The 21224-nt window shown below is 40.9% G+C and overlaps 2 protein-coding genes across 3 annotated transcripts; one reads left to right on the top strand and one right to left on the bottom strand.

Annotated features, from left to right (window-relative positions):
- Nucleotides 1–3910: 3910 nt before the first annotated feature.
- On the top strand, nucleotides 3911–15154 carry LOC306893063 (uncharacterized protein). Of its 2 annotated transcripts, none has more exons than XM_079454552.1 (6): nucleotides 3911–4075; nucleotides 8500–8570; nucleotides 8693–8803; nucleotides 9619–9716; nucleotides 12646–12715; nucleotides 14515–15154. In XM_079454552.1, exons 5-6 carry the CDS (start codon nucleotides 12653–12655, stop codon nucleotides 14764–14766), a joined length of 315 nt encoding a protein of 104 aa, XP_079310678.1. In that variant the 5' UTR covers nucleotides 3911–4075; nucleotides 8500–8570; nucleotides 8693–8803; nucleotides 9619–9716; nucleotides 12646–12652; the 3' UTR covers nucleotides 14767–15154. The 2 variants fall into 2 exon arrangements, with proteins under 2 accessions (XP_079310678.1, XP_079310679.1); XM_079454553.1 differs by having other exon boundaries at nucleotides 4041–4220; nucleotides 14515–15150.
- Nucleotides 15155–17331: 2177 nt separating this feature from the next.
- ascl1a (achaete-scute family bHLH transcription factor 1a) lies at nucleotides 17332–19087 on the bottom strand. Its single transcript, XM_079454066.1, has 2 exons — nucleotides 18334–19087; nucleotides 17332–18228 (listed from the first exon to the last, which is right to left on the bottom strand). The coding sequence occupies exon 1, from the start codon at nucleotides 18942–18944 to the stop codon at nucleotides 18348–18350; it is 597 nt and encodes a 198-aa protein (XP_079310192.1). The 5' UTR covers nucleotides 18945–19087; the 3' UTR covers nucleotides 17332–18228; nucleotides 18334–18347.
- Nucleotides 19088–21224: the final 2137 nt, after the last annotated feature.

Below are 21224 nucleotides of genomic sequence, written 5' to 3'. Positions count from 1 at the left end.
AATTGTTATCTTGGCAAACTGGCAAAATCAGAGTGTGAGACATTGGCCGGGGAATTATCCGATTAGGGACTAAGAAAAGTTGTTATGTAACAATTTTTCATGTTCAAAAAAACTTTCCTACACCTGTACGAACGCTGGGGGAGTGCAGAAATACTACGTAACACCTTCAACTAGTTTTTTGAAAAGTTGACCATGTTAAGCATGTTTAACATTGTAAAGAAATCAGAATTCATGACACACCGTTGCACCACCACTTTAAAACATCCGTAGTAAGTTTTCTCTGTGTGTTAAGACGTTGCAGGCAGTCGTTTAACGCAAATTTGTGTTTTGAAGTTAACTTCAAAAGCAAACTTCAGCCGATATCCTGTGTGCAGGAGTAGAGAGCAGTGAACACTGGGTAGGGATCATATCAATCGGAACACAGTTGATTCATGGAGCGCTCTGACCGAAACGCACTGCAAGTGGCACAGAAGAAAACGGAAGTGTTTCAGAACTTTAAACTTTTTTAAAGTGACACTTGTTAAAGTATGTCGAGCAGCTACTACGTCTCATAGTTTCTTTGTTCAAAATAATAATATCCAAAGGACGAACGTTACGAATGTTATATTAAGCAATAAAGCAAAAAGATTACCTTCAACGTGACTGACAACTCCACAAACGAATTTGAACAGTGATAAAAAAGCGTGTACCAGTCAAGTGCATCAGTTTTTGGGGTCCCCCGGAAACACTTCCGTTGTCTTCTGTGCCGCTTGCAGTGCGTTTTTTGTTTGTCTTGCAAAAGTTTGCAGCATGTTTCTGTGTTTGTTTGTGTTAGTAGTATTTGCCGGGCATGTGTCGCCAAACTCAAAAGTGTTTTTACTGTTTGGATGTGTTTTCTCCCGTTGCAGCTGCTTTTTGTGAAATCTGTCTAGGAAAAACCATCGACAAAAATGTGGGTCCAGGTTGGTTTAGCGCTGGTCTACCAGTGGTCGGTATAGCAATCCTCTTCACCAGTTACACTCAAAACTAGTTGACAGGGCTGTTTAAGGTAACCAAGATGCCTTTTGGGTCAACCAGCACACCCTCATCTCAACTAGGACCTTTTGCAACTGGAACGTGTTCAATTTCAATGCCAACAAAACCATCGCTGTGCAATTTAAAATGTGTTGATTGATAGAGCCCTTTCAACAGGCCGTCATTTTCATTTTGAGGACAACAAAACTGCTTACGCCATCCGTACGCTCAACCCATCGCTGTAATCTGACACTGTGTACACACTCCAGTCAGGCCACCGTCTCTTGTTTAGTTTCGAGCCGGGAGCGTCGCACTTGATTTTTTAATTAGCTGCGCTTGCTGTTCTGCTGGTCTGCCTCGATGGTCTTAATTTGCAGGCTGCGGCCCTTTTTGATGATTGGAAGAGCGGTTGGAGTGCTGAGCAGAGTGGGTGTGTACTGAAGGTCAAGGTGAAGGGGTGGAGCCCCAGCGGGGTCGTTGGAGGTCGTGGGGCTGAGGCGTTTTTTTTTGTGTGAATGCAGGGGCCTTGTGTGAATAGGCCTGATTGGACAGGTCCCTTCAGCTTCTAATCAAACACAAGAGGAGGAAGCGAGCAGCTGTCGTTCACATCGCACAAGTGTGTGTGCCTACATAAAAGTGAGAGGATTTTAAAAGAGAGAGAGCGAGAGAAAGTATGGAAGGAGGTTTCCCTTATATAATCAATATGTATGAGTATTCTGTTTATGATATAACTTTCGTCAATATATATACACATATATATATATTTTATATATTGCTTTCAAAACAGTATTGTGCATAAAAACGTAGAGTTTGTTTGTACCCCCAACATTCGCCTTTAATAACAAAAAAAGCATTTCCTATTCCTTAATAAAATATGAAAATATGAAAAGTACAGATTCTTCTCAACCTGACCTACATTTGTCCCTGCTTCAAGGCCATTTGCTTTCCGATTATTTCCATAGGATCTGAACTGCAGACCACCTTCACTCCAGCATGGGCAGTGAATTGTGTGTATGAATATGCGTGAGGCCTCTCAGACACTTGTGAGTGTAGCGCCTCATTAGGACCTGAAAAGCTCTAATTGGACATAATTTTAACCCACTCTCTCATTTCAGACTAGAAAATCAATGCACAAAAACAAGTGTCCTAAAATAGGTCTGGCTTTCCAATATCTTTTCTATTCAGTTCTTATCTTCTTCTACTCTTGTCTCTATCCCTCCTGCTTTCCCTCTCTGTGGCCCCTCCCTGTAGGTATCCACTTATTGGCTGGATATGTACTGTATATACAATAGCCCACAAGCTTTATTGAATTTGTTTTGTCTGTTGCTGTGTTCAGAATTGAATATTGCATTGCATACTGCATTACATTTTACATGCATTTGGCTGACCTGCAAGGAAAATTCAAAGTATACTTTTTTGCTGTCTTCAATTTTTAAGTACCATCAAACTTGATTAAGTCAAATTTACAATTATTTTATGTTTTTACATTTCATCAATATATATATATATATATATGTGTGTATATATATATATATATATATATATATATATATATATATATCATTTTTTAAAGCAATCAAAAGTTCCTTTTTGACAAGTTTCATTCTTTACACTATTAAAGGACCATTGTGTAATTTTTTGCGTCATCTAGAGGTGAGGTCGCAAATTGCCACCAACCGCTTACTCCAAGCCTCCCTTTTGAAGCAATACAGAGGCTGAAAGAGGACTAAGATGTAGTCACGTGTTCGCTTCTTTCACAAATTAGATAATACAACAAACAACATGTAAGGGGACCCGCAGTGTATGTCGATAAAAATAGCTCATTATAATGTAATGACAACATAACGCTTCATCATGTAAGGTCTTTATTCAACTCCGAACACATAGTTATGTCAATTCTATTGCATTTCTGTCAATAGAGCCTCCAAAAGTGCATTGCCTCATGGGACAGGGTTTTCCACACAGTGACCACACTGGAATAGCATACTCATAAACTTCTTTATAAGGAAGAAATTAAAAGATTACTATTATATGCTATTCAGAATTCTGCTATTCAGGGTCTGTTTTGAAAATTGCATTTGTCCAAGTCATTTGAACACTTCAGAGTAGTAGTATGGTAGAATGCTATAGTAAGCACAGTCCTTATCTGCTTCCTCTGGTCACTTGGAGAGATTGGGGATCTCTTATAAATGTCAGTGTTGAAGAGGAACACCTGGTGGACCTGAGACGGCCCCACCCTGGCACACACTCCACTTGGAGTTTGCTAGCGGTTAGTGTTCAGCCTGTGTAGGAGGCTCACTATGTAGCTCCCTTGTCTACACTGTTGTTTTCCCGCTGATGAATGGTGTTTTCAAAAAGCTCAGCGTCCTGAACGACCAGAATGTGTGTGCGTATGCAGGCGTGTGCGTACGCATGTACATGTGTGTCTAAGAGTACAGTCCTTTTATGTACTGGCTATTTGCACAGTCTTAAGGGATGGAATAGCTGTGTCTATTTACCATTAGCTCAGAGCGACTAGGCAAACAAACAGTCCGGGTATTGATAAGCACGAAGCGTGGAATATGCCCGCTGTTTTCAAAGCTCACAGCAAGAGGGAGAAAAGTGAATCTGTCAAAGACTCTATTATACCGCGTTCAAACAGAGAGGGCTTTTCCACAATGCCCCTAATAAAGGGACAATGTCAAGGAGAACTGCGGCTATAATGGCAGATGATTTGGCTATTGTGGGGTTATCGCTGAAGATAAGTTATAACAGATGATTTAGCCTTTGTGAAGTTATCGCTGGAGATCAGGGTATAGTGGTTTGTAAGGGATTGTGGTGTGCATGTTTGTGTGTGCATTTGTGAGAGTACATGGCACACAGCCAGCAGGAGGAGTGTGGGGCCTGCGTGTGTCTTTGTTTGTTTTATTCCACCCTCCTTTTCAGGGGAAGTGAAGGGGAGGAGCCACGTGTCCGGCGGCTAACAACAAAGCTCGCTCAAGAGGTCTGCCAAAATTTGCCCCCTGCACTTGTTCAAAGGGACCAAAGTACAGTGCCAATTTCTGAATAATCAAGGAGCACAGCAGAGAGTTGGACGGCCTGTGTAAGTTATTTGTCAGTTAAGTTTGCACCAAAGAATTCAGCACGTGGCACACAAAGGGCCTAGAAAGTGTGTGGTATGGGACAAATGCTATTGGCCTAAGGAGGGCAGCTACGGTGCTCCACAAAAATGTATATGGACGATTAAGGTATTCTTAAAAATGTAAACCAATTGGATTACATTACTTTGTGGGAAAAAAATGATATTTATGATGATGCTGATATATGTGTAACATTTAAGACAGAGAACACCATGTTAACTAACTTGCTTTAGGAGCTTATCTGCACATAAGAATCTGTTTATATTGCCCTGGTGTTTTTGAACATTATAATTTATGTATCATGGATATTTAGTTTATTAGGGTTTTACAGTTATGTAAACTGTAAAACATGAACAGTAACGAGATAAAACTATATTTCAGCGCATCAAAATTATGAAGAAACAGTATTACAGTATTAAAAACTCTTTTTAGCTACTTTTTTTTCATTATTCAGTCCAACGCACAATTAAAAATGAATTAATACATTTTGAAAATGTATAACATTTATATTACTTACAGAATGTATACCATTGAAATAATCCAAAAATAAGTTGTAAGAAAACAATTTGGTTATTATTTTTTAACAATCATTAACAAAGACATATGCCTTCTAAGCAATAAGGTTTCTAAGATCACGAGTTCTATGGTAGTGTATATTGCTTTATATTTATAATATATTATAATTGATTGTCATTATCTCTCCAGTTATTAGCCATTTATAGTTTCAATGTATATTTTTATGATAAAAAACCTCTCCGACCGGAGCAATTACAACAATTAATACATATAAATTGATTAAATGTTTTTCTTTACAATCTTGTATTTGGCAAAGGAGCATACTTTCTTTCTGACACTCTTGTATGCTTTATCTGAGTGTTAAAAAGAGCCATTATGTACTGCCATTGTGCTGAATTCCGTCAACCAGCAGTATTTGGCACGATGAGTGTGAGTAAATGATGACAACATTTTAAGTTATGCATTTACCATCACTTTTAGAGTCCAATATATAACGTTTTTGTTTGTTTTTAACAATACTAAGATCTGTCACACTTTATACTGTATACTGTACCGACCCCAATCTGAGAAAGAGGTCATAGGCCGCATACTCAATCTGACCTTGTTAATAAACGTTTTAAGGGAGTCTTTCTAAATGACGATGAACATAAACAAAGCTATGGGATTAAATATGGAGCACAAACAAACACGGGCACAAAACGGCCCCAATACGCACAATAAGTCTCTGTGTAAGGATGATAATGTGTTTTTGAGCAGGAACGTGTGTTTGTGTGTGCGTGTCAGCATGGTCGGCATCCTAAATAAAAGTATGAATAGAAAGTCAATCTACAATAAAATATCACAAATTTCACAAACAAATGACCCCCCAAAAATGTGCAAACTTATACCCTAACATTTTAAAAGGCGGCAACAATACATCACACGGACAAAATGAACATCCATTATTCATTGGCTTAAGACGTGAAAGAACAGCAATCATTGCATTGCAGTGAAACAGCTGTGGGGTTCTTCCCTGAAGACTGTGTGTTAAATGGGATGTGACTGTGGTTTTCTATGGCATCTTGGGCCTTTCGGATAGAATGATACAGACTAAAGGCCATCAGGCCTCTTAAAGAAGTGACTCCATCAAAAAAAGAGAGCAACAAAGCACAAACTCGCAAATATGGGTGACGGGGTGCACGTCGTCCGGCTCTCATCGCCCCTGTCACACTTCTTTTATTATTCTGCTTTCATTTGCTACTGAATTACCGTCAGTCCCATTACAGATTACCAGAGAAGTTCTATTCCTGCAATCTCTCTGTCTCATTCTCCACCTCTTTTTAAGACTTCTTCTCTTGATTAACATTTTCTGCTAGGCTTCACACCAAAGGACCCAACCTGTGCGCTGCAAAGGCTCAGGGTGGAAAAAAAGCCATCAGCCGCTGGAGCAGAATCAGATAAGGCTATCAGGCGGGAGGCGTTAGCCCAGGAGCTTTGTGCCCCCTCTGTTCCCCTTCCCGCACGTTTGCTTGTGCTTCCTCCTTCAATCTCTCACTCCACTGCACCTTTTGTTCCCTTGATTCCACGGCGGAGAGCCCCCCAACACGCGCACACTCACACACACACACACACACCATCAGCCACAAATCCCCCTGTGTTCAAGCCGTGCGCTTGCCTGCATCAGGCAGGCCTGAGTTGAGACGCAGCACTCTGGTGGGGTGTAAAAGACATCCATAGTGGAGTTTAACAGGAGACTATAGTGAAGTTCAAAGGCCTCGGGAGGAGGTAAAATAAAGGATTTGGTAGAGCTGCAGACGGGCAGAAAGTGGTGCAGGCATAAATAGATAAACACTGGGTTACCTCAGTGGGCAGAAGATAGCCGATACGCCATCATAAATACTTCAGAAGCATTTCAAAAAGAATAAGATGTAAAGTTATGTTGTAAGCATTCAACATAGCTTTTATGCAATACAATGTCATTTATGTGCTTTTACCAGTGCATTTGAAAAAAATAAATACGTTTTTTTTAAATACATAAGAAGCTAAATTTGATATATACATATATATAATATATTGTATATACAGTATATATATTGTATAGTATTTTCAGAGAATCGTTGACTTGAATTAAATGTTTTTATCTTTATTGCCAAAATAGTTATTGTTATTTGCACAAATGTAATCAAATTAAGTAAATGTTGTTTAAAACCAATGGCGCAGGAAAAACAACTATAATTTAAGATATTTTGTCAGTGAGCTTTCTATCTAAATGTTATATTTTCTAAAATCAAGTCTTGTATTTTTATTTCTTACAGGAAAATAAAAGAATAAAAAATTCTGTCATCATTTATTTACCCTCGTTCAAGATCCGTAGACTGTCTTTCTTTACTGAAACACAAAAGAAGATATTTTGAGAAATGGCTCTGTGCTTTTGGGGTCCAATGTTGTTTGACGTTCTGCAGAAGAATGAAAGTCATACAGGTTCAGCATGACATGATTCGCTTTTTTAAATTAACACATTAATCTGACTTAAAACATCCGAGGAACAAAAAAAGATAAACATAATAAAAAAATAATGTTTTGGTGCAAAAAGAGGAATATTGTAAGGAACACTAGGAAAAAGATGATTCGGACATGATTGCAGGCTAGATTCAAACCTTAATGTATGACAGCTCTTACAGTAAATGTTGTAAGCAGTCACCACACTATCTCATGCCTCTGGCTACAGTTTTGTAATATTTTTTACGGTTTGGATGAACTCAATAACCCCAAGAACAACCTTATGACCTCAATGGATGTAGAAAACACACTTCTCGAATTATGTGAGTTCTATCTGACAGGGAGAAAACAGACCGAGGCACATGTGCGGGAGCCAATCTGGATTAGATCCAGACAGTGGCAGCAGACCCAAGATGGCAGATTCAGTGTTTTGGGATCATCAAAGCCAGATGACGAGTGCAGATAAAGAGACAATCATCTCCATTCTCTCAATCCAGATCAGCTCAATGATCCGAACACATCGCTGTTTCAGATTCGAACCTAAATCCGAGCGCTGTCGAGGGACAGGGGCGACACCAGAAGCTCGGAGATCGCATTTATTTGCAAACAGATGTGCGTCCCTGGACCGCGAGGTTTTGATCAATCAGGCTTTAACAAGTCAAGTTGACTACATGCGAATGTAACGTTTTGCATGTGAATGGGAGAGGCCACGCAAGGCCCGGGTTTGATTAGGGGTAAGCTGATAAATGGCAGATTGAAACGGCCCCCTGTGAACAGGGCGCAGCTCATTGGGTCCAGTGCTTTAAATCCACACTGATATCAACTCTTTCCTCCCTATTCTTCTGTCTCGCCGATGAATAGATCTATTATTCAGTGGATTCTGTCCATCTTTCCCTTTCGTTTCATGTGTTGGGGTGACGGCAGCTTATGCATGGCCTTCTCTTTAACTTTTTTACTCTACTGTTCTTATCCTCTTTTCGCAACTCATCTTGTTTCTACTGTTTATTTCAGTCCCATCTGTCTTTAAGCTCTCTTCTTGAAGGTGAGCTTTTGGAGACCACATGGTTGGTTTTCTGACACTCCGTGTACCTAATGTCTCGGTATTTGAGGTCGATCTCATTGTTATTCAAGGAACACGGCAAATCCACAGGCCTAGCTTGTCTAAGCAGTTGTTATTCTGGACTTACACATATATTTTATTTCGTTGTGTTTTATCTTTATGTCTTTTCCTTTCTTTGAAAGGAACAAAAAGTTCAATTGACAGAGAGTTTTAGTGAGCTGTGATGGCATTCTCAACTTTTAGATGGAAGAACAAGTACACCATTGATGATTTCACATTTAGTACTGAATCTTACTTCTTTACATAAATCGTTATTTGTTTGTTTCCTTACAGTTGATTTCCTTGCAAAGTACTGCATCCTTAGCCAAGACAAGCTGTCATTGTACAAAAAAGCTTTTGAGGCCGTAAGTAAAATAAGCACATTCCATGTTCATTTCCACAATTCAGCGATAACAATGAATACATTTTTTTGCTATTTTGGAAAATAATCACTGATGATGCTATCTGTTTAATGCTCTACCTGCAGGCGGATAGTGATGGAGATGGTTATCTGAGCTGCTTGCAAGTGCTGGTAGCTCTGAAGGAGATCATTCCCCCAGCACTTTTGACAGACGAGGAGGAAATCTATGTCTATAGGGTAAATCTTATTTTCAAAAAGCATATTCTCCGCCTGTGTCGTTCTCGTATGTTGAAGTCTGGTGAGGGGTTCTACAATAATGCAGTGCCTCTGTTGAAAGCGTTGATTGTTGACAGCAACCGTTTCCATCGCTTTGGTACACAATTTGCTAGAACAATTGTTGTGCACATCAGATGACCAAAAACACACCCAAAAAATTAGGTCTGGTGTTGTAAGATGCTGTAAACTAATGCAATGAGGCGTACTTTGTCCAGAAAGGACTGCACAGAATCTTTCCCCACTGCTTGAATTGGCTTTTTTAAAGTGTACATTGCATATTCAAATATATTCATTATCTTATTTGAATATGATTTGATGAATTCCTTTTCAATGTTGCCAAAAATGCAGACAAACATTAGGACAATGATGTGATAATTAAAATAATAATAAAAAATATATAGTGGTAAATTATGAGAATAATAGCAAACTCACATAAAATAAACTTTGAATATAGGAATAAATAAATTATTTACATAGATTTGGCAGAAATATACTTTTGCCATTTCGTCAATCAGCTTCCTGAGGCCTTAAACTAAGATGCTTTTTTATGCTCTTCCTTGTTATTCAGTCCAAGTGGCAGTTTCAAAAACATAAAAAAACTCGTTTTAGTTTTGTTAAGAAATATGTTCACATAATTATATTTTGGAAACTTTAACGGATTCACTTCAAGTGACCTAAACTTTTGACCAGTAATGTATCTTATACAAAAGAGGCCTCTCTGGATCCATCCAAATATCCTGACATTACCTACATATTCTCTCTCTCTCTCTTCTCAGATACTGGAACTGGTTGATTTCAGAGTAACAGAAGGCCTTACAGACCTGCGGCTGTTTGCGGTAGTGGCCAGTTTGGCCCAGAAAATAGCCACGTTGGAGTGAGTTGACAGATCAAGTGCTTGACCCACACCCATACGCATTTCACACAATAGCGTTGTAAGAGCAGTCACTGACCTTAAATAAATTACACACACAGTCCATGAGCGTTTATATGCCGGGGAGCATGTGAAGAACAAACAATTATGCATATAATTTACTAAAATTAGTATACAAGAAATATCTGAAAACCTCCATATATTTGATTATTATTCTATGTACAATCAATCTTTAAAAGGATATGACAAAAAACCACTCGCGACCTGTAGAGGTTTATTTCGCGATGTTTTGCTATGACATGCTGACTATAAATTATCTCTTGCATATGTAAATAACGGCACGTCATGGCACACCAGAGTCATCTTCCTATCCACACACACAGCTCTGCCTGCACACATGTGATTCGAGGGTGACCCAAAACAGCTTGGGCGGTCGTGTGTCGCCTCGAAGTCCATTACTGCGATGAGGGTTTGGGGGCATTTGGCTGTGATGCTACGTTACAGCCCATATGCCAGAGATTCCCACACACAGGCTCTTTCATTCCCGTTCACTTTTTTAGTATCTTAACAGCTTCAACTCAACCCAGGGGCCCATTCTGGGTTATGTGTGTGAGGGGATTTGGGGTCACGCCTCTCCGCTGATTTACGGCATTGCTCTTTGAGTGTGTGAGCGATGCATTTTCCCTGAGCTAGTGGACAAATGAAACAAATGAAAAGGAACAAGGGTGTTTCTTTGGGACGGACACAATAGAGACATTTATGTGCTTTAACCTTTTCTATCAACCTCTTCTGAACCCTGATATGGATTTGACCCCATTCATTAGCTGATATACACCACGGTCAGATCACTTATTACAGTGAGATCTGTGGTGGACACAATGCTCTTGGGCTGATAAAATACAAACCGACTGATTATATTCTTTCAATGCCTGCCTCTGCGAAATCTCTTCTATTACCTCTTGATGGTCTGCATATCACCACCTGTCCTTGCTTCGGCACTTTTATCCAAAGCTAATCGTGTGGCTAACCACCACATTTCCATACAGTGCGTGATAGGTGCCTCAAAATGCCTCTGTGGTTTTGTCTCCATATGCTAGAAGTCAACGGGGACCAATGTTTAGTTTCCAATGTTCTTTAAAATTATTCTGTGTTCTGCAGAAGGAAGAACATCATACAGGTTTGGAATGACATGAGGGTGAGCAAATATTCACAGGTTTTGATTCTGGGGCGAGGGCAGTAAAATCGGTGCCGTAATTGGTCTGATTCAACTCCGTGACCCACTGCACATATACAAAATAAAAAAGGAGGGAAACCCGAAACAACCTCAGTTAACATCCCTTCTGTCTCTGACCTCCATTCACATTGCCTTCACACCCTCTGACCTGCTTTAAAACATAAACACACTTACCGCCAAAACATGCTTGTCAAAACAACTCCAGCCACTCTTTAAACCAAACTTTAAGTGGGTCAGTCGACCCCCTTCCTACAAACTCCAACCATATCTTACATACGCCCCCCCAGCCACGACCGCCAAACTCTGACAATTACGTAAGCGTGGGGTCTGCTTGGGCTTGCGTGGATGGGGTTTTGGGGGAGACCTCAACAATAGAAATGGGTTAGAACTGCTATTATCCTCCTCTCTGTCCCTGGCGCTATCCACTGCCTTGGCTATTATCCATGCTAGACTTTGGGCTCTTTTTCTGCAAACCTAGTGCAATTAATGATCATTAGCTGGCCTGTCTTCTCTTATTCCCATCAACCCCCCACCACACCACAAGCCCAGGCAAACCGGCCAGTGGCAGGGTGCACACTTTGGTGCATTTTGGTGTGGTAGTAACTACACTCTTTCCATCATGCCCTCTGAACTAAAGGGCTCGTAAAAACGGCGGATGACCAACACAGTGCCACATGCTGGACAGTGGAGCTCTGTCTTAGCTGAAAAGCTTCTCTGAGTAATTATTCCAGTGTGTGCGTGTGCAATCGTTTATTTGTTTGAGTGCGTGTCCCATAAACAACCCCCTCAACTTGCTCTATTTTTTATCCGTTATAGTGGCGGGTTGGCCTTAGGTTCGAGATCATTGTTTTAGGGGACAGGGCATAATGAGCAACCACAATGGGTTCAGAACACTTTAGCATCAATGCTTCTCCCCCACCCAAAACAACGGCGCACCACAAGATTCGGCCCTGCTGAAAAAAGTACCCGACAAAATATGCCAACATTTACTATCTATCCTTGCATAACCTCTAAGAGCGGCCTGTTCCATAATGGTTATTGCGACTCCGTACAGAGAAAAAGATTAAAAAATTAGAAAAATGGCCAATTCCATGTAATTCCTATAATGCTGCTTTGAAACAATGCAACACTGTAAAATGCCCTATAAACTTGAATTGAAATGTCAAAAAAGATGTTTTTTACCAAACATCTGATGAGATGTAAATATTAGGTGGTTAAAATATCCATGTCAAGTCTCACGTAAAGTTTTTAAAGCACTAGTTTTCCATAACTGTTCATATTGCTCATAAATGGACAAACAAAAATGTAAATAGTAACTATTTTCTGTTCTTTAAAGAACCATCCCTTCTCTAGTTGTAGGATAGTATTGCATCTGGTTTCCACATTGTAATTCACATACAGAAAGTATTATGTCTCCCAAGACCGTACACCCTTTTTGTCACATCCATAACGCATACATTTTTCTCTCTTTTAAAATATAAAACTTGTGCATAGATTGATATTTTTCTGATGTCTGGACTCCGTCATCAGGGGTTTAGTAAAATATAAAGATATGATTCAATATACTGGTTTAAAATACATTAGACTCTAAGAAATTATATTTCCAGCTTTGACTGAAAATGTCACATACATAACGCTGGAATTGGCCAAACATAAAAAGTGACATGCGTGCAGAAATGTCTTTCTTTTTGTTTACAGTGATTTCATGCGCGCCCTTATCAGCAAGATGGATTTCAGGTCTTTGGAGATGAAGCTTTACAAAGCCAAGGTTTGTATTCTGTCAATACTTATGAAATTTGGTGGTTGAGGGAGATTTACTAGGCATAAATGTTACTGGCAACTATTTTCGTTGCTCTGTCTGTTTTGCTGAAACCGTACAGGATTGCTTTAACACTGCAATCCAGGTACCTGAATCAGCTGTTTAAAATGCCAAAAGCATGCTTGCATGTTCTTGTTATAATGCTATTCCCCATCATTTGATCATCCTTTGATGAATTACTGCTGCTGTGATCACACAAATCTCTTTTAAATGAATTTCTGTTTACCGCATGAATTCTGTGGTCAGCAATGGCGCAATAGTGCCTGTCCAATAGCAATCTATTATTAGCCTTATTTACATAAAAAAGAGCTGTGTTTTCACTGTAAAAATGCCATTGACTTAATACAATTTAGTGCATCCACCACTTAGGCAAGGGTTTTTATATCATTTGCCCTTAAGCATCCCAAGAAAACCTTAAAAATGAACATCTGTCACACACACTGGCAAACTGTTCCTGATCATTTTGCTATTCTGACCCTCTCTCTCTCTTTCTCCCCCCTCTCGCTGTTATTGGTTGCTAATTACAGTGAAATAGAGACCACAAAACACCTTAAAGGCCTCAAACTCAAACGCGAGCTTAGTAAAACTAGCCGTTTCCGTCAAGCGCCTCCCATGTTCATTGAGATGGGGAGTGCTGTAAAAAAGAGAAATCTCTCACTCGTTTTCCCTTCAGCTCTCCCCCTCCTTCGTATTCATGGATTAAAGCCTGTAATCTCATTAAAGTAGCCGGCAGTGTACATCTAGTGCAGCGTGCTCTGTAATCAGGCAAAGACATGCTGCTCATCTCGGATAAAGCAGAGGTATAAGGTGGCCATTCAGTAGCCAGACCCAACCGGACCCATTGAACAGAGAGGGCCGGCCGATGAAAAGGGCGAAGACTTAAAAGTTGAAGGCAGAGGCTACGGAAACTGAGCCCTGCCTGGTCTTGAGGTAAGGCGGAGAAGGGAGGCTAATTACAGAGGGAGCTGGGCATGAATTGTTATTGAGGGAGAGGAGGCACTTTGCCAGAGGATTATGGGACACACACACACACACTCACTTTTAGTCATTACTTTGGATGCATTTAACTGTGCAAACAGGTGCGCTTACAGAAGAGTAGGAAAAGACTGCTGTAACTCGAGCTTCCTAGAGCACACGTGTGAAGGGAGCGCACGCATCCAGCCGCGCACACATACATATACAGGTTATCCCAATTAGTAATCCATTGCACTGACTATCCGGTCCTGTCCTGTTGTGTACTTTGCATACTTTTGTAATGGTAATGTACTGCTAGTAGAGTCCAGTATGCTATAGTGCAACACAAAGCTATTATACTGGTTTTGCAATCTATGGACAAATCACTGAAGGTTCATGTCCAACGTACTTAAAGGGACAGTTCACCCAAAAATAAAAAATTCTGTCATCATTTACTCACCCTCGAGTTGTTGCAAATCTGCATAAATGTCTTTGTTTTGATGAACACAGAAAGATATTTGGAAGAATCCTTGTTACCAAACAGTTCTTGGCCACCATTGATTACCATAGTAGGAAAAATGATAACTGTAGTTAAAAGTGCCCCAGAACTGTTTGCTTTCCTACATTCTTCAATATATCTTTTTTATATTAAAAAGCAATTTTAAAAAAGCAATTTTTCTGACTATGTTGGTCGACGGTGAACTGTCCCTTTAAGCTTTACAAAGTATGAACTTGCTGCATGTTGTATTGCATGCTGCTTTTCACCAACCTGAGTATGCATGCTTTTTTCACAGCAGTTGTTCCTGTTCTTGCTGGAGACGCAGACAGGGGGTGATGTTGCGCCCCAGGGTTGCATAGACGGAGAGCAGCTGATTGTAGAGCTCAAAGCCGGCGGCATTAGGTCGGAGGATGAGGTGTCGGTAAGACGGGAGCTTCGCAACCTTCGCTCCCTCGACCTTCTTGACTTCCTGGCTCACCTGCCGCTCTTCATCCTCATCCACAACTCGGTCATCGCCAATCCCTTTGACGACTCCAACAACCTGTGACGGCATTAATAAAAACTGTTTCCACCAGTAATCAAGCGGGTTACACCAAAATAATACATACTGTCACAATTTATCTAAATGTTTAAAGTCGTGTAAAAGACTCTTTCTTCTGTGGAAGCCAAAGGATTAATTTTTGAGAAATCTAAGCATTGGTTCACACAATAGTAGTCAATGGGGCCCATGCTATTCGGACTGTTCTTCAGAATACTTCGTTTGTGTTCTGCAGAAGAAAGTCATAAAGGTTTGGAATGACATGGGGTTTTATTATGGGGATTTTTATTTTGGGGTGAACTATCCCTTTCGCTTTAGTACAGCAATAGCATGGAACTAGTGAGATTTTGATGAAGACTGACCAAACTAAATAAAAAATCAGTGTCAAATGACTGACAATTTTATCATTATTCTTTCAGTACATTATATATGCCCATCACTATTCAACCACAACACAGATTCACTGCTAAAACTGTATTAATGATGTTTGCAAAGTGGGAAATCCATATTAGTACCAGCTTGCTGTATTTTTTAACAATAAAGGAAAGGTTTCATTCACTGCACTAGGCTGCACACACAGGCCGAGCAGCCACTGCCAAACATTAGCCTAGTGGAGTGCAGAAGAGTGCTGTCTGTGGTACTGAAATACTGTTTGCTCTGCACATAGAGCCCGAGTCAGGCAGCTCATTTTTCATGCGGGCTAGAACCTTTATTACTATAATTCACAATGTGATCGTGTGAGATTTCACTGAGACCTGTACAGTAAATAAACATCCTATCATCACTGATAATAATCACCCCACAACCTCTGCAGAACTCAGCGCAGGAAAGGGAACAGAAAAGCTTTGACAAGCACAGAAAGCACCGTCACATTCAGACATAACAAAAGTGTGCATTTGTATAAGAAAGAAGAGAGTGGGGGGAAATTGAAAAGGACCGAGGTAGCGAGAAAAACAGAGACCGACCGGTCTCATTTAGCCTAAAGAAATGGCTGTGGTCTTCTGTTAAAGATTGGACGGTCATGAAAAGCTCTCTGGGCACTTATGAGGAAGTGAGTGCTGTCTAACAGTCTGCATCTTTGGAGTTAACAAAGTCTGTGGAAGAAGTTGAGAGGCAAGGATGGCTGCACTTTTTAAAAGGAATGAAAGGGACCTGAAGGGTACTGATCACAAGAAGTCCACGTGAATTTCAACAGAGAGAACATCAGAGGGGCCCAGATCACTAATCAGTGTGGGTTACATGCGGCCGTTCCTTCTCTATTCAGGCGTGCCATAATGAGGAGGCAACATTCTGCCACAAAGGGATGTACACGCGGACGGGCACGAATGGATTGCGCACACAACTACACACACACACTGTTAAACAAACTTGGACGCAGTTCAGGTTGCATGAATGGCGTGAAGCTTGTACAGGGAATGTGTGTCTCCATAACGTTTTCTGGTTTAACTAGAAGCACACAACAGGTGAATTGAAAAGCTCTGTCTCACGACGGTGTAATAACACTGTCCCCATCTCGTGGATTAACCCTTATATATTTCAAGCCAGTTGACCATTCAACGCGCCTAAAAACAATCTTTGCGCTGCGCGTCAAGAAATGCATATTAAAACTACAGTTATGGAAAGCTCTACCTTTGAACAATGGCCGCGCTACTTTCGCCAAGGACTTGTTTTTCGTCTTTCACACCTGCCCCTGCGCTTCTAGACGCTGTGTTTTTAAAGGGGCAGTTGTTGAGCGCGCGTCGCGCGCTGCTGTCAGAAAGGCACACGCGCCTTCAGCCGACTCCACTCGAGCGCCGCACACGCGCACAGGGCCATTCAATTCATTACGGCAGGCACGCGCCCGCACACTTTACCTGTCAAAGCCCACGACCCTTTCTCCGAGTTATGCACGATGTCAAATGTTTTTGAAGTAAAAAAAGTACATTTCCTTTCCATGTTATCCAATGGCCATAGTGACCACCAATTCAAAATTGTATCACAATAGCAGCTAAAGTTTTGTTAAAAATATGGTGATCCGAATGACAATCAGTATGGTTGTACACTTCTACTATTATAAAACCATTGTTCATGTTCCTATATAAAGAAGGCCTAGTAGTAGAATATCAAATAATTAGTATGTAGCAAATGTACATTTCGAAGTGCATTAATGTATCAGTATTCTAACTTGTTTCCTCTCTAGAACATCCAAATAGGATATTTGAATGATCTTCAGCGGCAACATTTTAGTAAGGTCAAAATACAGACAAATATCAAGTATGTTGTCAGTTCTCGTGCGTTTTATGCGTTCCTCCACTTTTGCACAAAAACACCGGACAAGCGGTTTATGAATGAGAACATGCTTATTTTTCAAATGCTATGTGTTCACCAAATTGGCATTCATTATAAGCCCAAGCTCTGAAACTGCCAGTATGCTGGTCACGTCTTCTCCTGCCTGACGACAGTTAGACTGCCGAGGGTTAGCAGGCTTATCACTTTTGTATCACTTCTTGGTTCTATTGTTGTGAAATCTATTTCCCTAACATAGCAGAATATTTCCCAATACACGAGACACACTCAAGACGAGATCATTTTTTTGAAACTTTTATTATGAGACTAAAGTATAGAAAATCTGGAGATAAGGCATTTTTCTTATTTTCTGAGAGAAGCAAACCCCAGCATTTTAAAGGCAAAGTTGAACAGGCAGTATGGAGACACAAAACACCGTCGTTGTGTTCCGTTTGGACAATAGCTGCATAACCTTTGATCACTATGAACTCCGAGAGTCATATTACATTTGCAATTATTACTCCTATAAATAAGACACGTCGGTGCTGAAATTTAAACTCTTGAGTCTTAAACTCATCTTAAACCTCCACAACCGAAACTGCCAGCTGCGATGCATCTGAGACTATAAGTCTGAAGCGAGAGGTAATGAGCATTTAACGGCAGGCTATAGGTCAAAAATATATACATATTACAAGGAATGTGTACAAAACATCTATAAATCTCTTACATACAAAAATAGCTTAATATATTTAAAAACAACATTTTCTCAACAGGTTTATACAAATAGAACTTCATATAATAAAATTCGCCACGTTGGAAGCATCTTGTTAAAGTTTTACATGAAAGAGGGGTCTATACGAACAGGGCAAACCATCTCTGATTAGCTTTAGCATAGGATAAACAACATTTATATATTGCCGTTGTATATACGCCACAGATTAGTGGAAAGTCTTTTTCAAAATGGATTTCTTGGGCGAATGCGCTGGAAGGGCCGGACTCTCTGGCTTCTGCAGGGGTTCCGTCATCCCTCTTAAGTCCTTTGGTTCTTAGACACTCCGGTGGCTGTCAGTCTGCCGGTTTATATGGGCAATCTCTAGATGTGAGTCTGTCCGAACCGGACTGCAGCGCAAACGCAGTGCTTTGTGTTCTTGGAGGACGGGGTCATCCGAGTGCTTCCAAAGCGAGTGCTGCGATTTTAGGCTTTTCCTATTGAAAAACATCAGAGATTAATACACATGTGTAAACAACCTTAAAACAGAATGAGAGTAACCGAATGGATGGAATTGAATCGCAAAAGACAAGAAAACGAACCTTTCACAATACGTTCAGAACCAGTTGGTGAAGTCAAGGAGCTCTTGTTCCTCCGGACTCAGGGGGTCGTAGGAACCCTCGTCTGAGGAATACGATGACACCGGCGACCCGGCCATAGAGTTCATGTCATTAGAGTAGTTCTGGGGGATGTTGGGTGACAGGACGCCCGACTGGAAGGCTGCGCTAACCGCGTCATGCTCGTCCAAGAGCTGCTGGAGCGCACGGATGTACTCAACGGCCGAGCGCAGGGTCTCCACTTTGCTCATCTTCTTGTTCGCCGCGCCGTTGGGTACGTGCTCGCGGAGCGTGGCGAAGCCGTTGTTCACTAGTTTTACCCGGTTGCGTTCTCTCTCGTTCCTCCTGGCCACAGCGTGTGGCTGCTGCTGGGGCAAGCTGTAGCCAAATCCTGCAAAGTTAAGCCTCCTCTTGCATCGAAGCAGCTCCGGAGAAGACGAGCGCTGCCTCTTCCCCTGTTTTGACGCTGACTTATTGCTGCACTGGCTGTCGGTCGGACTGAGTTGGATGCTCTGCGAGGCTGCGGCGAAAAAGCAGGACGGTGGCATGAACTGTTGCTGGTTTAGGCTTATTTCCATCTTGGCAGTGATGTCCATTTCCCGAGGAAAAGTGCTATGCGACAAAAAAAGTTTTGTTTGGAGTGCCCAGTGGCCGCGCGTCTTGCTCGTGGCGTTCACGTGTGGCTTTATGCGCTCGCTCTCAAGTGGTACTGGACACTCGGTGCTCTGGACTCTCGACCTGTTCTGATTTGTGAGATGGAAACAGCGCGGCCTTTTCAATACGACGGCGGCCCGCCGTGCGCTCCCCCTAACCACGCCCCCTCTCGCCTCATGCATTCACCTTGCACTGAGATGCGGTTGCGTAGCGTACGCCAGACGCGTGCCGCTCCTGCCGCTGCTGAGTAAACAACTTCTCGTAAATAATGACTAAAGGTGTTTTTTCGGTTATGACAAGTGTTTCTGGGAGAACAAAACCACACGCACAAGCTACGATCAGCCATGAAAGGCATCCCGTGAATCTTCCAAAGTCGAACTACGTTACACTTGTCTTTAAACTTTTTAATATAAAAATGATGACTTCAATTTAAGAAGACAAGTAACCCAAAATATGGGAAATACACAAATCGATGCACGTTGTGAACCCAGCAATACACAAATACACAAAAACAAAATGTACAAATGTTTTTGTAAAAAATATTAGTTTTCACATTCATATCTCCTCCTTCGTATACGTGATGACACTTACTGTATTGATGTTTAAAAATAAACATTTAACATAACATTTCTTAAGCAAATACAGCAAATAATTCCGAAACAGTTGAATAACAAGAGTATTAAGCACATTGCTTTCATTGGACTCGGTATTCCTGCATTCAGGATGTGGTGAAAACACTTGTCCCACAAAAACGAACTGAACTGTCTGGCCTCCGTTACATTGTTAACATCTTACAGCCATATAATATTGCTCCATATAAAGCATCTTTGTCCGGCTAAGTCGAATTTGGTCTCTTATTATTGGAAATCATCACAGTTGGGAAGGCGGAACGGATGGGTTATTTTGTGGACGCGCATTAAGACAAGCTTCTCCGCGCGATTAGTTACACTTTATTCACACGTTTCTTTCTTACAGTAGACGCGGCGCACTATCTCTCGATTGATTTCGTCTCTTTCACAGAGGATGATAATGGAACATTGCTTTCGCGACGTGAAAACACCCATCTACTCTGACCAAGGCAAGTTTGCTTGAATGACTTTGCGCTGGTTTTGTGTGTGCGATGCGCGTAGAGTTGGGAGGGGGCAATAAATTGTGTAATTTCTCTTAGTTGGAGGAGGCATTCAAGATCAGGCCAGCATTCAAGCACCCAGCCCCCTCCAACTTTCTTTTCTCCCCCTCACTTTTTTTTCCCTTCTCACTTTTTTAGCGCAGCAAGGGCGTTTAGAAAAGAAGCGTGGGTTCTATTCACTCGGGCTGGGAGTCTCTGAAACATATCCACCGTGCTCTGTCAGTGCATTTGCGGAGTCCAATTAGCGTTTTGTAAGCTCTTCTTTCTTTCGCGATACTTTAAGATTAGGGAAGGCTCCAGTCATTCCCGGGTGTAATAATTAATATGACATCTGGGCGTCAGAACTTCTATTGAAGCTCTTCTGGCCGTCTTAAAATAATACAAACAAAAAAGCCGTTTGTTTTCTTTTCATAAAGCCGAGTTTGATATGAGGGATTATATTTCAATTTGTTAGCTGTTAAAACTACATTGTAACGTTTTTTTTTGTGTGGTACAGACTCAAGTTGACTATAATGACTATGCATGGTCTGCATTCGGAGCAGGTGCGTGTCGTTTATGCGCTGCTATTTCAGAAAGCCCGTTTTGAGAGCGTGTTGACTCAGACTGTGGTGGCCTACCCTCGTTTTCATATTCACCAATGAACTTGAGGATTTGTTAACTGTGTTCACTTTCTACACGATTCCACAGCATTATATAAAAATATTTAAAATGAGTATTTAAAAACAATTCTAATTGTTTTTATAACAAAAATACCATTAAGAACCATCAGTTGTTGACCAAAACCATTCAATTTCCTTTTAGATTGTGTGTTTTGGGCCTTATTCCAGCAGGATTCAAGGGGGTTCTATTGGTTCCATCTACCAGATAACCACCAACAGAACACAGCATACTATAAATCATTATCGTTTCCTTTGCAATTTCCATTATTATCATTAAATCCATAATACTTTCTGTTATGCGTTACATCATGATTAGGACACGCACACATTTACTAGTAGAGATGCCAATAATAACAATGCTATACAAAAAGGTTGGCCAACTTTATTTAAACAACGAATCGTCAAGAAACTGCCATAACAATAGGCAAATCTTG

The sequence above is a fragment of the Barbatula barbatula genome, assembly GCF_947034865.1.
Source record: "Barbatula barbatula genome assembly, chromosome: 4".
NCBI lineage: Eukaryota > Metazoa > Chordata > Actinopteri > Cypriniformes > Nemacheilidae > Barbatula > Barbatula barbatula.
This window is presented reverse-complemented; position numbering and strand designations above follow the sequence as displayed.

What these genes read in the sequence shown, in the direction of transcription:
- LOC306893063 (XM_079454552.1), top strand. Translation starts at nt 12,653, where the DNA reads ATGCGCGCCCTTATCAGCAAGATGGATTTCAGGTCTTTGGAGATGAAG. An exon ending in TGAAGCTTTACAAAGCCAAG is followed by an intron (nt 12,716 to 14,514) that starts GTTTGTATTCTG and finishes CTTTTTTCACAG; the next exon opens with CAGTTGTTCCTGTTCTTGCT.
- ascl1a (XM_079454066.1), bottom strand. Translation starts at nt 18,944, where the DNA reads ATGGACATCACTGCCAAGATGGAAATAAGCCTAAACCAGCAACAGTTC.